The sequence below is a fragment of the Bactrocera tryoni genome, chromosome 4 (assembly GCF_016617805.1).
Source record: "Bactrocera tryoni isolate S06 chromosome 4, CSIRO_BtryS06_freeze2, whole genome shotgun sequence".
Lineage (NCBI taxonomy): Eukaryota > Metazoa > Arthropoda > Insecta > Diptera > Tephritidae > Bactrocera > Bactrocera tryoni.
Window position 1 is genome coordinate 3,713,510 of NC_052502.1, and position 17,032 is coordinate 3,730,541.

Sequence of the window (17,032 nt, forward strand, 5' to 3'; positions counted from 1 at the left end):
ACATACATATATTTACTTAATGAAAAGTGTATAAATACGAAGTGAAGTTGTTTATGAACTCTTTCCGATCGAAGAAGAGATTGTGTCAGATCAACTGAGTGCACTCTGATTAGGGTGAAAATTTGTGGAAAATTTATGACAGCTCAATGTTTTGAAAAAAGCCGCTATCATAACTGCTGCATTTATGCATGTACATATGTATGTATGTAAGTATAAGTTGTGTTTAAGAGTGTGTGTGCGCCACTTATTTTCAATTAATTGCTGTTATTTTGCGATTTATGATTATCTTTGCACCCATCCTTAATGAAATATGGCTGAGAACGTTCCGCTAGGTTGTTTAACAATTGTGTGCGAAAAAGTGAATGAGTGTGATTTCCAAGGTCGCCAGAGTTCCATTATATTCCACATCAACTCAGTCCAAAATTAGATGCTGTTGTTGCTATACCCAACTCCTGCCACCTGCCAAATCCACTACATACAATTGTACGTAATAATTTTCACACTTCGAATTTCATTTCCGCTCAAATTTTAAATAAACACAAAATAATGAATGAAATCGTTTGAAATTCAAAATGCAATACCAAAAACAAGAAAAAATCGCACAAAAGTGTGACGCAATGAGAAGTGCTCTTTCTTCAGTCAGGAGGTTCCGTCTCACTTTTGACAAGCAATTAATAGCTTGCTGCCAGCTGAACAGGTCACTCTTACACTAACACAAACTCATATTCTAAGCGTAAGCTGATCGTGAAACGCTGCGCCCAACCGGCGGATATACCGCCCCTCATAGCCCCTCAGCAAGTCTTGCGATGAAGAGAGCCCACCACGTTTTGGATTTGTTGCACCTGCAATTCATAAATTCCTAAGGTCATGCAATTTGGTTATGTGAGGAGTATTCCACTCAGCGCAGAATATCGCCTGATTTTTCTAAAAAATAGTAATAACTGTTCTATACCATATACACCCAGCAACAGCCATCTGGCAAGCGAAAGCAGTCAGCAGTTGTGCTCGATTGCATAAAACAGACACGGTCGGTCGTTCAAGTGCAAATACAGGCAGTCACTTCCTACACACTGCGCGGTCCCCATTTTAATTTAAAAGGTCTGGGCGTGAAAATTCGATCTTTTTCCTGTGACGTGCCGTTATACGTAGATATAAGTACATATGTACGTATGTATGTTGGGGCACTATCTATGAATTCATTAGCCATTTAGTAGACAGATATGGACTAACATATGCACATTGTCGCTATTGCCCCATCAAGAGTAACGGTACGCAATCGCGTGTGATGTACACATGTCAATGACGAATCGCTTTCGCGTGAACGTGATGAACTGCAAGCGATCAACAATTGCTTTGCCCGCTTCGCAGACGAGTGACTTTTATTCAACATGCTTCCCCTTTCTCGCTCGCCCTCTATCTAATTGTACACTTTCGCTCACATGCTTTATTGCTATTGTTGCTAATTCAACTTGTTATTAAATGACTGGACAAATGTGCTTGTGCTTACCTACATACATAGTACATACATACTGCTGTATATTGCCACCCAATATATAGACATATACATACATACATACTTACATACATTTAAATAAATTGTTGTTGCTGCGGTATGATGATGCAATTTCATGAACAACAAAAACTGAATAAAAACGGAAAGTAAAAATCGATTTGTGTGTGTGTGTGCGCATGTATGTACTATATAGTATGTGTGTATGTATGGGCAATGTGATTTGGCACATTTATCTGCTACATGAAATATGCAATATCTTTGGCAGCCAGCATCGCCTCGCGTCAATTATGACAAGTTTTGCCTACAGCACAAATAGTTCTTATTTACACAATTCAAAGTCAATCAACACGGTTAGATGACACCGCTGACAAGAAAAGTTGCTTCGTTAAAATTTTAAATTTTCGAAAAAACATGAAAAGATGGAAACTGAAATTACTACACGCAGCCATATTTTGTGGCAAGTTCAATTTAAAGTTTTTGCAAAAAAATTTATGAAAATGCTAAAAAAACCTGTATTTTCAACATTGTCACTAAATTGGTAGTAGAACAAAATTTTCCAAGTGCCAATACAAATACAAGCAATTGCGAATGTGCAACAACTTTCTTTTAGATAATTTATGCGTGTAATAAACACACATCAAATACTAAATTCATGACCGTCCTTGCCTACCCAACGATGCCTCAAGTAGCGCTCCATCAACTGCTCAGCGAAATCATCATTTTCTGCTGATGCCAACTCATTTCCACTTGAGCCATTATTCTCGCCAAACACCTTTATATTTTATTGCATTGCTCATTTAATTGTTATTGCCTAATACTAGTTCACACACATATGCACACACACACACCCACATACATATGTACATATGTACAGCGACAGCTGCGAACTCAGCGAAAATTAGAGACACATATTTGAGGCAAGTAACAACAACGTGAGAACTGCGAGAAATTATTAGTTTGAGAAAAGTGCTTAATAGCAGGAAAATCGCTGCTAATGTGCACCCAAATTTCAGTTTGATTATATTTTTAATAGCCCGAATAGCCAGAAATAGCTATTAAAGCATTAGCGGCAAATTTCCCATTGTTGTATTTGCAACGGCAACAACAAATTATTAGCAACAATATTTGCGGTGAGTTTAAGCAGCATGCCAACGATGCGGCAAAGTTATTTGAAATATTCAAAAATTCACAAGACTCATTACATGCTTTGTTGCAATCACATGCCGCCGGAATTTTTTTGTGCGCTCTGCCACTTGGCTTTAGTCGAAATTTATTTAATTTTATTTTATTACTGATTTTAATTGTTATCAATTTTGCACGAGTTGGATGTGCATTTGTGTATTTTTGGCTAGCACGCGATATGGGGGCGTGTTGCATGCCGTTTGCAAGCTGCTGACGCTGTGACGTGCTGCAAGTTGTTAATCTGCTGACAATGGGGAGACCAGCTGTCTGTTGTGGCCACGCGGTGTTGTTGTAGCTGTTGTAATGTCGACGTGCCCTTTTGTGGGTGGGTGGGCGTTTCGGTTGCTCGGCGACGATGCTCGCGCTCTTGCGGTGGCATGCCTTGTAGCTGGCTGGGTGTTTGTCGACGTATTGTTGGTCAAGTGACTGTCAGCACACACCCACTTTTCTTTTTTAAGCAGCACTGCTTCTATAGTCAAACTAAGTGTAGCACATCTGCCCATATGTGTGCATCTGCGCGTGGGTGACGTGTGTGTGTCTGTGCAAATGCAGTTTTGCATGTGGTGGTGATTCAAGTAAGCGATTGGGTGATTAAAATAAAGTATTTTTAGTTACTCTTGATTTTTTTGCTTGATTTGTGATTGTGAGTCATACAAAATCACATGCTGCACTGAATTTAGCGGGAACTTTTGAGCTAATATTTCTTGTGGCACCTGCTTTCTATGCGGAAGTGTTGACTGCCGATTCAAGATAAGTGCAGCTCTTTCTAAGGGACCTATTTTACTGTAATTACAGGGCGAACATCTCTCTATCTTTATAAGTTACGAGGTATATACCCCTTTAAGTATACCCCTTTAAGTACAACCGATTTGAAAATTAATATTCTTCCTTTCAATTCATACATACATATGTATGTACAAATATGTATATCTCCACTTTACTCATTTTTGTCGAAAGTTTGGCACACATGTTGTTTTTGTTGTTCCCTTCGAGGCAACTGTGACTCATTGTCTCGCCGCTCGTTCTTGCACTTTTTTTTAATTTTTTTCTGATCGCTTTTAGTACACTCACCCCTTGACGGTGGCCGCCCCGCTACAAACGAAAATAGCTTCGCCGCACAAAACATCAGCAATGATTGCTGTCGCGCACAAATTGCATTTACAGACTGCCAAACACACGCGCACACACACTAGCGCCCTCAAAAATACGTATGTATGTATATGTGTATTTGGCTTAATAAATTCAGCAACAACAACTAGAGTGCATGCATCATTGTTAGCTGCGGCTTTTACTTATTACTTGTGGCATGCCGCATGCGGCCGCAGCCAGTACATGTGCGGCACAAGTCACATGTGACGAGTGGCCGCGGCGGCAGCAAAATCCATTTAAATGTGCCGTACTGTCTGTAAGATCCGTATCAGTTTGGGGAAGCGAAGCAACGCCGCAGCATCATGCACCCATACACACACACCTACATATGTATGCATGTATATTTGCTTATGTTGAAGTAGGCAGTAAGGAACCGCGCTAAGCTAATAATACTGAAAACTCAAACAAATTCACATTGACAAACCGTTCGCAATCAAAGAGTTTTCATTTTCTGACGAAGCACAAATGAAATGCCGCAACGAATTTGCTGTGGATGCTGCTGCCACAGCTGCCGCCGTTTCTACTTTTGTTATTGTTGTCCTATATTTCAATATGTACATGTATGTATGTAGATGTATGCATGTTTTGGGTGTGTATGGCGGAATTTAAATTAAAAAAAGATCACTACACTTTGATAATTAATGCAGAACAAGAATGCGGCATATACACAAGTGCAGCATGCACGACAAGCGCAACCGGCAGCCACACAAACAATGCAAATTGCAACAACATGTGGCGACGAGTGCATCAGTAGTCGCGCCAAAGATTCTTAGACTTAGATGGAAATATCCGCGTCTTACAAATACACACACATATATACAAATATATGTATACAATAAAATACCGACAAGAGGCGCGGTACCTTAAGTGAACCTTCGCCACTTTGGAATTGTGCGCATTTTCGCTTCTCGTCTCTTGCACCTCGCCAGTTGGCACTTTAAATTTCTACATTTCACCATTAGCATTTACCATATATACACACATTAACTTTAACTTGGCCATTAAAATTAATATTTCGCACTTGCGCACACACGCACACACGCACACATCTTAAACCATAGACATGCCACTCCAGTGGTAAGCACACAACGTGTCCCCCCTTGGCGCCGACCATTTTTTATAGATATATGTATGTGTGTATATGTGGCTATGGCTTTTTGTTGCAGTTGTTGCATGCGCCTCCGCAGTTCCCCAGCAGCACAACCTATTCACAGAGTGCGAATGCGAACGATGTAGGTGGCTCGCCCGATGACACTAACCACCAACGTCCCACTAACTAAGAAACTAAGTAAGTGGCCACACATGTACATATGTATGTATGTATATATGTACGTGTGTAAGTATGTAGGTGTACTAGTCAAACAGCGCAACAAGTAGGCATGTGAGCAAAAATACCAAATGAAAAAACAAAAACAAAGCAAATAAAGTGAAAATCAAAGCAAATATGCCACAGTCACACACGCACACGCACACGAAGATATGAATGCACTATACAGCCAGTAGCCGGACTATGCCATCCCACCACTGGCCGCCACCAGCCGACACAGTTGAGCCTGTTAGTTTGTTAGGCAATCAGCTTTCTTAGTTAGAAGCGCACAAGTCATTGAACCACAAGCACTGCAACATGTGGAACGCACCAGCACAACCGTCAATGCTGTCTGTCGCAACAGCTTAGCTGGCTGGCCAATGTGGAGTTTAAGCGGCGGGGTAGCAGGGCGACTGATTGGTAGTGAATTGCGGGGCATTTATGGCAATTGGATGCCAATTTATGGCGCGGCATGCATACATACATACTAATCGCTGCATTTTTAGAGGAAGACGAGCGAACGTATTCGCCATCCATGGAATAATAGCAGCGACGAATGGATGGATGGTTGAATACGCGAGTAACTAATAAAAGAAAAAGAGGAGTAAAGCGGCATGCATTTTTCATGGCATTATGGCGGTGAGTCTGTTGCACAGGGAAGACATGCCACAGTGGCTACTTTCACTTGAAACGGCAGTTAATACTTATAAATATCAGCATAAACTGTGGAGATTTTCAGCCCAACAGAGTGGAGGCTTGCCTGCTAGAAGTAAGGGCATAATTTGGGTCATGAGCCATGATAACAATAAAAAGCAAATAATCCAAAGAGCAAATACGTTACGAAATAAAGCTATAAAATTTAAAATTAATTTCTCGTCAACAAGACTATATAGCAGTGTTAGAAGTGTGTCAGAAGCTCTAGTTGACGAAATAAAAATGTCACCATTTAAAATATAAAAAAAATTCGTCAATGCTAATGAACAACTACAAAGGTAAACACGAAATGAGGAGAAAATTTAAAAATTATAGTCAACAAAAACACAAACGAGCATTAAGCTAAAAAGGAAAAACAGCAAAGTCTGTTGCAATTCGACACCTTGTGGGCTTTTGTGTTTCCTCTGCCCACACATGTGAGGCAGCAGCCGAAAGAAAAAACTGAGCTCACTAAACAAATAACAAAAACCATACACCAACAAAGGCCAATGGAACCGGGCTGACAGGAGGCTGAAGATGGAGCGCGAATGTGGGAGCATGGCCTAATGGGCCGCCATGTACAGGACGAAGAATTGGCTGACTGCGGTACCGAAAGTCAAGTGTAGCGACGCACTGCCGAAAGGCGCGTCTGCATACATATGTACATTAGCAGCCATCAGATGACAAACGAGACGCAGAAGGCAGCAAGTCTCTTGAAGACAGGTAGGCCGACCGCTCTAGAAACGCCAACTAGGAGCTCGCTGGGCTCTTGAACCCCCATACCCTAGCGACAGCTACTAACTGTTAGACTTTGTGGCAAAACTGGCGTAAAACGTTTAGCAACTGCACAAAACCATATGGAAACCAATGTAAACGCAAATCGGAAAACCAAGATGTACTCGTAAATGGAAAAGAGACGCCAAAAATTGGCAACAAGGAAGCATTAGTTAATAAATTGTGGCCTCTGGTCTAGTCGCTAAACTCATTAATCAGTGAACATATAAAAATATGCATAAGACACTAAACCGCCTACCATCATGTGGTGACCAAATGCTGCCGTTTGAAAGCGAGCGTGCCAAAGTCGCCGAATTTCCGCCGCAATCAGCCCAAGAGATCGCGACCCCAAGTCCGCAACTGGCGTTGGCCCGTAGCGTTAAACGCTGAAGCAGTTGGATCAGCCGTCTCAGGTCTGGCATAGGTGAACAGCGAACAACTCTTAATGATGACGCGTGCTTCACGCCTTAGCACAGGTTTGAGTACTAGTATAACAGACCCACGATGACGGCAACGGCGACGGCGACTGCCATGTTTGAACAGTTGCACCAGTGGCGTTGCTTGCGAAATTTTAATTGCAATGCACAAAAAGACAACGAAATATTGAAAATCGCATAATCATGTGAGCGTCGAATAATGTGTGTATGTGCCATTGGTGGTGCTGCCGCAGATATTGCAAATCAGTTAAGCACATTTTAACACCTCCTCAATTGCAATTGCCGCCTGCCGGACGACCACCGACGATTGTTGAATGGCGGCTGCTTGTCGCCTGTCTAAACATCCGTCCGGTCGGATCGGCCAGTTAAGTAAATAGTCATGTGTATTCATACATACTATACCTTTCGTTAGTTTGTATGTATGTGCGTACCAATAATGGTTTGTTGCCTATCTGTCTGCCCTTCCGGCGCAGTGTGTTTGGGTGTCGACTGTCTGTCTGCACGACCACTCAAAAGCACGTCTGCATGAATGAATGCTCGTACACGCCATCGCACACATTTACGGCATGTCTATATGTACATATAGTATGTAGGTCTGCATTAATGAGCCGAGCGAAGTGCGTGGTAAGACACGGATCGGCGGATCGTACCGCCAAATAACAAATCAAAGTCGCAATAAAAACACATCTACTAAAAGTCCAAAATCAATTCATTAATTTAACACCAACAGCCGAACAACTAAAGCGATGACAACAACAACAACTTAACAAATGTTCGAAACATGGAGCAAATGCGGCCTAAATATTGAATGAAATCGAAAAGTGCGTAGCCGTAGCTTGGCACTTTAATGCTTGATATATTATTACGGTCCCAAACACACATACTTACATACATATGTTAGGTATATGTTTTTCGTTTTATTGTCTTATATCATTTCATTCATTAAATCTGGTTTGTCCAAACTAAAGCGAACGCGTAGTGGGACGAGCAGTTAGTCGGTCGAGCGGTATACACGCACGCACATGTATTATTTATAATACCTGTGTGTATTGCTTGGGCGAGCAATTTCATTGATTGATCCATTCATTCATATATGTACATACATATATGTATGTATGTATGTATGTTAACGAAATTTTGAATTAGCTCACAAAGGAAGTTAACGCCCGAAGAAATCACTTTGCGTTTGTGGAACCTGTTCGCCTACAGCGAAAACATGAAATACTCTTCTCATGTCGAATTTACCCAGCATCAGGGTAGGAGAACGTACAACAGACGACAGCATATTTGATGAATATTTGTTCCATCAGCGAAAACAGACGAGACTTTTAAAACTGATTTAGTACATTTATTTTTCCCATTTTTCTAACGATGGTAGTGTTATTTATTGTTAAACAGCGGATACCGTTCGTTTGATTCATTGTAATCATGGAAGTCGTGTTAGTGACGCCATTCGATGACGCATCCCAAGTGTGCAGCCTCATTTGGAAATCATAGCTGCGAAATGAATTTATAATTGAAATGCGAGCAGATTACAAATTTCCATTTAACACCCATTTTTCCGCCAATGGCAATTCGAATCGATGCGGCGGGTGGGTGGTCAGGGTATCCCACGAAAAGGTAAGGCGCACTTCATTGACTTCCTCGGCATTAGCCGAATGAGAACAAAATATTAAGTGACAGCTGTTCTAATTGCGCACAATATCGTATATACATATGTATATGTATGTACATATGTATATATTGATTTGTATGTACATACATACATATGTATATAGGTTTACACTTATTTCATGTGCCTGAACTGCAACGCCCTGGCTCCTTCGCTTAGCCACAACACTCTGAGTGTGTGGCAGAATAACGGCTGAAATCTGAAATGTGCGCAAATAGCGAAGCTATGTGAATACAATCCAATGATCTAAAGACTATTCGGAGCATGAATTTTCACAGAAACCGTAGATTTGTTGGAGATAGGCGAGCGTTCCTACACACGCACAAACGAACAAACGACCTCACGCTTTTATAAACAAATGTCAGTCTGTCCGAAAAGCCTCTTACGTGCAGAGCTAATCTCCAGTTCATAAATATTTACTAATATACAAACGGATACGTGCTGGTGGAATGTGGAAACAAAAGAATTCTTTTGTTTAGAAAAACGAAGAATAACGAATCGTGAGGAGAAGAAAAACCTGTGAAAAACTGTCTGTAGGTAGACAAATTGGCACCATTAAGTAGTTATAGAAATAAAGAAAAACACGAGGAAGACGAGAACTGCAAATGGGTAATATTGTGCTTGCTCCACACACGTTTGACCGCTGCCAAAACGAACTTCGATAAAATCGGGCACAAAATAATGACTCTCCAAAGCGCCCGCGCACAAACCACACACAATGCAGAAGGTGCATTGGCATAAGAACATGAAAATGTGGTGAGACGCCGCACATCGCACGCCGCGCACCGTCGCCGTGACAAACACGCACTTAAAGCCCCGTTTAATCGCCCATTTGGTGGTTCCTATCCACGCGGGTATACATATGTATGTGTTTGTCAAGCTCACTCTAGTTGGAAGTTTGGAGACAGCGTGGCCACAATCGACATTACGGAAATGAAATTAATAAGTCATTTAATGAACGTGCGGCACCGTCGTGGAACTGTGCGCAGCCGCTGCATCATAAGCAGAAACAATAACAATAACAAAAAGCAATCACCGCTCTTGGTGAGCATTAGAAAACCTGTCATGCCGACGACTAACTGTCTGTCAAGTCCGACAACAACAAACATACGCGTGTGTACTAGCACATACTATAGATGTGGCTGTCCGTATGGCTGCGTGAGCAGACCCGTAGAAGCGACTCCGGTAAGCGGCAATGCATTGTTAGTACGACTTCCCGCTGCGTACGCACAATCATTAGGGAATTCCCAAATATCCGCATGGTGAGCGCTCTTGTGACCTAGCAGTGGCACAGGTCAACTTTGTGACCGTTTTTCAATGAAACCATCTATTGTCCAAATTCAGGACTTCCCGTCTACGATTGTACGTGTGTTTGTTTGTGTACATGCGCATATGTCCGGGCGTGATAGTGTGTTGTGCGCAGGTATTTGCCTCGAAATATGTGCAATCAATGCTTGCGCTAGCATCTGTGTGGCATCAAATGTGGGAAATACCGCAATTATGCTCAAAGCAACAACAAAGTACATAGAATAAGGACGAGCACGGGAATCCCAGCAACTGTTTAAAGAAAGGTTGAGCCGACCAGGTACAAACACACCGATGTATGCATGGATGTGTGTGTGTGTTTGTCGTACTAAAGTATGCCTTCGTTTACTTTGAAGGCTCGATTGTTTTGTGGGCGTTTTGACTTAATGACAAAACTTTCCGATTTTTGGCTGCGGGGAAAACCAACTGGATTTCGGTAAAACACAGCGCATGGCTTGAAGATTGTGTGCGCTTTTTGTATAATATAAGTTATGTTGTTCGATAAGCTAAGTTACTTCTAAAATGTGTGCTCCTCCTACGATTGACTATAATAATATTTTCGCTAAACAAATGTTAGTGTATATCCTATAATTTTATAAACTTAAGAATATGTAATTATGTACTCGTATATGAATAAAGTGGTGTGTTACACTTACCAACTGGTCTATTATTTCGGCGCGTACCCTCCGATTCTTCCAGCAAGAGTGGCGCATGCCGTCGGCCGCTAACCAGCGACGGCGCTGTGCAAATCAAGATGGCAAATATAATGAATTTGTAAAGAAGCTTGAGTGATGTTGTAGAGGCCCCTGCTCTTGTTGTTGCAGTTGTCGATGTTGACGGTGGCGTTGGTCGCGCTAATTTTCCAGTAACGTCCGCTGTTGCTGCCGATATTGTGGATAATGCTGGAGATGATGTTAATGCCGATGTTGTCGTTGTGCTTGCAGTGCTTCCTGATTTATGCATATCTGTTGCTTTGACCAATGTTTCGCAACTTTTGACACGCGTCGTGGATCGGCATGAACTGGATGCACTTGTGTTGCTGATTGCTGTCGTTCGCGACGCTTTTGTACTGTTGTTGATGGCCATTTTCATGTGGTTCGCTGAGCTTCTTATACTCTACTTCGATTTTATTGTTTGTCTCCTTGGTTTTGCAGAAGAATTTATTATTTCACACTCAATTTTCAGCAGCCGATATTACTTCGCAGTTGTGGAGATTGCACTTATTCTACTTCTTCTCTTTTCACTAACACTTCTGCTCGAAACACTTTAGCACTTCACAAAATTATTTTTATTTTGAAAATCGATTGCCCTTAAATATACGCAAAATTTATTTTTATATTAGAACGATATTTTCACTTGTTTCGCTTATTTTAGGACTATGAAACGGACAGTATTGTTGCGGTAATTTACTTCTCCACTATTTTGTCGTTGATTACACGCTATTAGACGCACTCAGAATGAGCAAGCCTACACGCTTCTTGGCGTTTGCGTTATACTTGGTTGTGACAAATTTAAGCAACAGACAGCGAAACTAAACCAACTGACTTGTTCTGTTGACAAACAAACGCGCTCGCGTTCTGACACCGACTGACAGACTGACCGCCGGCGGCGAGTGAACTGTGTGTAGTGAGTGGCTGGGCGACTCTGTGACTCTGTAATACACTTCGTTGCGTATCGAGCGCGGATAGCAAGCAGGTTGCGATTGTTTGTTGTTGATGTTGTTTGTTGCGCCGTTTGGTAAGTAGGTGGGTAAGTAGTGCGAAGCGAGCAAACGCTTAGATTAGATAACACCTTTGCCGAATACAAAAATTATTAATTTTCTACGTTATCTTCTTCGCTTTTATTTTAATTTTTTTTGTTCTACACTTTCGACCTTATTTAGATGGTACTCTTCAGGCTGTGCAGTCGGTCCTTAGCTTGGCGCTTATGAGCTTCTTCCGTCGTTCGTTTATCAATGAATTTCTACAATTTGGATTACCGTGTATTTAGGCGCCGTCGCTCGTTTATGAACGTACAAACAAATCTGGTGCTCGCCGTGTTCGATGCGGTTGAATCCTCTATTATGGCCGTCTAGCCGTCGCTATTTCGGCGGTTTGTAATGTAAAAATTCGTATTTTGCTCCTTCTGTTTGGCTCGCTCGTTCGCTAACACAGTTTTTTGATTTACACACTTTATTTTTAAATTTTCTCTTTGATTAAACACAATGTATATTGTCGTCACTGCTTGAGGTTTTCCTCGATCGGATATATGTATTCACTTCAGCTGCAATACAACCGAAATAAAATAAAAGTTAATTGGTGGAAAAGCGTTGGTGTAACAATTTACTTCAAAACACGTTTATCTATGAGCAAAGATGCATAGATTGAATGGCTGACACCCTGATGGCACAGTTTTTGGCTGGCATGCGATTGGTTGTGCAAAATGACGATTTTTATTGCTAGCACTATTGTTCCGGCGCCATATATTTGTGCTCTAGTCTAGCCTAGCAATCCCTATTTATGACTTTGGTATTTTACCCACAAGTTTCCTCCCAAAGCCCACGGAGCTCAAGGCTCTTTTGGAATCACGCGATTATTACTTAACAACAAACAACTGCTACGCGGCGATGTGATAACAATTTACACTTCACATTTGTTGTTGTGCATGCAAATAATTCGCGTAGCTCGCGAAACATTTCAAAAGAATCTGCGACAAGTCAAATGACTTTCAATTAAAATAATGCAACGCGGAACTTTTCGTTTTAATAACTTTTAATATGCGGACCGTAATCATCGATTCGATTTGTTTCATTTGATACTGAGTCGCGTTATGTTCGTCGTGTGCTCCTTAGCGAACGTTTCGGAAAATAATGTCCACACACGGGATCTGTCGTTGAATAAATAAACCCCTCAGCGAGCGCGCACTAATGGAAAGAAAAAACTTTTTTCATTCACTTAGTCTTTACAGTTGCTATTACCGTCGCTGCTGCTTGACTTAGTTGTCTGGTGGCTGGCTGTTTGGTCGCTCAAAGCGGTCGATCGGTTGGTGTGTGCCCACTCTGCTCAAAAGCAAGCAAGATATTAAGATACTACGAATGGGTATGGCACACACAAACACAGACACCGTGAGATACACGATGTTGCGCTATTTCTGCTCTTTCGCGCCGCTGTGTTCGGCTATGCTCTGCGCCGTGCACGGCTCACTATTGTACATTTATCTTAAAGCGGTGAGCTGTAGCTGCCGACGACTTAACCAAAAGAGCTAATTTGGCTGTTATTGCAATCAATTCTTGGGTTTGAACACGTCTGTATTCATTTCGTTTGCTGGTGTTGTTGTGTTTGTAGTGGCCACTGCCGAATGCAACCACTTCCTATGCCAGAGAGTGGCGTCGACGTCGACTAAATACGCGTCGTCGTCAGCGACTAACGTCCGTTGCAGCGCGCTTGGTTGTCAACAACAATATGATCGTGTTGCTAAAGCCAACGGCCACGAATACCGTAGATAACCGAAGTGTTGGCGCTCGTGCCGGCTATGCTCACGCTCTCATTTACATTCGCGTTCGCTTTAGTCATCGCGCAAACCAACAAATTTACAAGCAAATGTGGCGAATGAGAAACCAGAAACGATCCAATAATAAATGCTGATTGCAGTGTTGCCAACGAGCAAGTTAAAATACTCAATGTTTATATGTGCTTTCACGAAAAAAGGAGAAACATTTTTGGTTTTTAGTGAGATTCCTGAATGTGAAAATTTCTGAACTATCGCTTCAATTAATAATAATTAATAATATTAACATTATATCGAGGTTATTGTAAGTTCTTTTCACAAAAATACATATTTTTTTTGTTTCCAGATTTAGTTTCAACTTAAAAATAAAATAAAAAGTTGCATTAAAGTGCTGCAATTATTCCGAAATGCATCTTCCAAACGAAAAATACAACTTGTAGGAGCTCAACTGCAAAATACTGTAAATCTTATGTTACATTTCTCTCCCCACACTCTCCCTCTCTCACAATCGATCTCTGTTAAATCATAGACTCACGGAATTTTGTAATGGCCAAGAGTGCGTCCGCGCACACCCCGACGTTGACGCCGCTGCCGCAGCCAACCTCGCAGCTCAAACAAACGTCATTGAAATGTTTGTCAACATCCTCTACTTTAGCAACATGTTGCTAATATGTTCATTTCATACACTTTGGTTGATTTCATTTTTATTTTGGTTTAATTTTTGTTTTTGATTATATTCTTTTTAATCATGTATTTTATCATAAGACTCCAAGTGCGAACTCGGAAATAACTATAATTGTAATTTAGTAATAAAGCTAATTAAAATTTGAACCGTCGATCAAAAATGTTCAATTATTGCAAAGTATCTTCTTCCAAACTGCTACTATTTTTTCTGGATTTTTAAATCGAATTTATTTTCTAATTAAACTCTTAAACGAATATATAAATATAAAGTAATTGTATTAACACAAATTTTACATATTTATACTTAATAAAAATTATAGTTGATGAAATTTAATGCAAATTTGTATGTGAAAAGAGTCTTAACTTGATGTTTTTTCAATTAATAGGAATACATAATGTAACTACCTTTGATCGATACCAGAGTTGTTTGATATTTATTATGTTTTATATTCATTAATATGGCATAAAGATATTGTACGAAAACAATATTGACAGTAGGAGAGTATGTATTTAAAGACTTTAAAAACGATTATATAAAATAATGATTATATGAATTGCTTGAGAATGACTTTACTATGAAATTGATGAAATAAATTCAATTTAGTTAAATGAGTACAATGCACTAATAAGCGTATTTACATACATATTTTGATATCATTATATCTGTATGTGTACGAAAACACTCATAAGAATCACTCAAGTCTTGTTTATGTTAGACAACATCATTATTAAGTTACTCACTGTAATAGCTAACATCATTATTTCCACTTTTACAATCATCAGTCCACGCACACATGTGTATGAATGTATGAATGTACATGTGTGCATGAATTTTGCATGTGTGTATGTCAGTCCGTACATCAGGATTCAATCCGCACCACTGTTTGCCATCAAAATCCAACGACAGCGAAAACCACGACGACAGTTTTTAATTGCACCACCAATTAATTTGCATGTAAACACAAATTGATCACAGCAACAGCAGCTGAAAGAAGTCGGGGAGCAACAGAGAGCAACAGTCGCGACGTGCTGGCGAATAGCAACAGCAATAATAATAAGAACATAGTGTAGTATGCAAACTACAAAAACAACATAACTACAAACACACACACACACACATACACTCACTTACTCACACTCGATGTGCGCGTTAATCGGGTGGCAACAATGCAACACCACCAACAAATGTGCAACAGCAGCGTGCACCTCGCCCACTGTTATCTTTGTGCATACATACATGCATACATACATATTATTTACAATTGTTGCTGGTCTTATGCTCGCTTTTTGACTTATATGCGGCTTTGCAACACATCGCTTGTTGGTGCTTCAATTATGTGCACGGATACGGGTGTTGTACCCACCAACTGATTGCCGACTATGCGCAAATTGTGGCACGTACCCGACCCGTTGTCGCTGTCCAACAGACATGGAGTTAATGCCACTTGCAGTGGCGTAACGCTGTTGCATGTTGTCAATTGACTAATTTGCCACAAAGGACCGAGTTCCCGGCGCGAATGCAAGAAGACGCGAAAACTGAAGCAAATTGCAAGAGGCTTTGAAGATTTTCACGATACTCAAGATGCTGCTGGTGCGAGTGATGGCAGTGGTGCTGGCGCTATTGTGTCATACATATGTACATATATTTGTATGTCGCCGTGAATGCTGTTGCCGATGGCTGTGTTGGTGGCGAAGATGGTGATAGAAGCGATGGATAAGCAGCCGTTCTTGGCAAAGGACACTTTGTTGGTGCTTGGTGCATTTCTCTTGCTCTCTTCTTTCAGTTTTTTCTTCTTACCTTTGATGTATGAGAAAACCGGGGAACTAATTATTGTTGGACCTCAACCTCATTATTGCTAATTTTTCTATGGTTTCTCACTTGCCACTAATATAAGTATGTATTCTTAGTTTAAAATAACATTAAAAATTATGATTAAGCACACCTTAATAGTTGGTCTTAAAGTTAATGCGATCAGAGGGATCCAGTCTTTACCATATTACTTTCCCGATATTTGCCTTCGGCTAAAGACGTTTTCTATAAACAACTAACGATCCTCTTAAAAGTAAAATAAATACTCGTGATCTGTAAACAGTAAGGACGATGAAGTCATGTGTAGAAGTTCACACAAGTGAGGAAAGTTCTCTGATCGCCATTCACTTGAGAGTGGCCAGAAACGATTATTTTACATATGGCTCAAGCAGCTCACGACTTCTGGTCTTTGACCAAATATCCTCTGGGTAGCCCAAGAACATCCGTTTGAAAGCGAGATAAAGTGAGAAGGCGAAACATCCCCTACACGGGGTTGTGCGCTGGGTTTGAGACCCACCACGTAAAAAAACATATACCAATGAAAAAGCATAAACAGCCTCGGAAGAGAGACCCCCTTTTGATGACGAACATGGCAAACGAAATAAGGACTACGATTTAAGGGTATGTACCTGGAATGTCCGGTCCCTTAATTAGGAAGGTGCCGCTGCCCAGCTGGTTGATGTCCTCGTTAGAGTGAAGGCTGACATCACCGCCGTCCAAAAAATGCGATGGACGGGACAAGGACTGAGACGAGTAGGTCCTTGTGACATTTACTACAGTGGCCATATAAAGGAGCGCAAATTTGGTGTGGGATTCGTGGTGGGAGAGAGACTCCGTCGCCGAGTACTGTCATTCCCCCGGGGGATGAACGTCTAGCCACAATCCGCATCAAAGCGAAGTTTTTCAACATATCGCTGATCTGCGCCCACGCCCCGACGGAAGAGAAGGACGATGTAACCAAAGATGCCTTCTATGAGCGCTTGGAGCGAACCTAAGAGAACTGACCCCGCCACGATATCAA

General features: G+C 41.1%; 1 protein-coding gene across 2 annotated transcripts in view; it reads right to left on the reverse strand.

Moving 5' to 3' along the window:
• LOC120774198 (dorsal-ventral patterning protein Sog) overlaps positions 1-17,032 on the reverse strand; it is a 77,634-nt gene that overhangs the window by 45,057 nt on the left and 15,545 nt on the right. Inside the window, exon 2 of one of the 2 annotated variants that reach the window (XM_040103639.1) lies at positions 10,688-12,293. In XM_040103639.1, coding sequence (XP_039959573.1) covers positions 10,688-11,123 — 436 coding nt within the window. In that variant the 5' untranslated portion in view covers positions 11,124-12,293. Of the gene's footprint in view, positions 1-10,687; positions 12,373-17,032 lie in introns of both variants that reach the window. The other variant, XM_040103638.1, reaches the window with a different exon arrangement.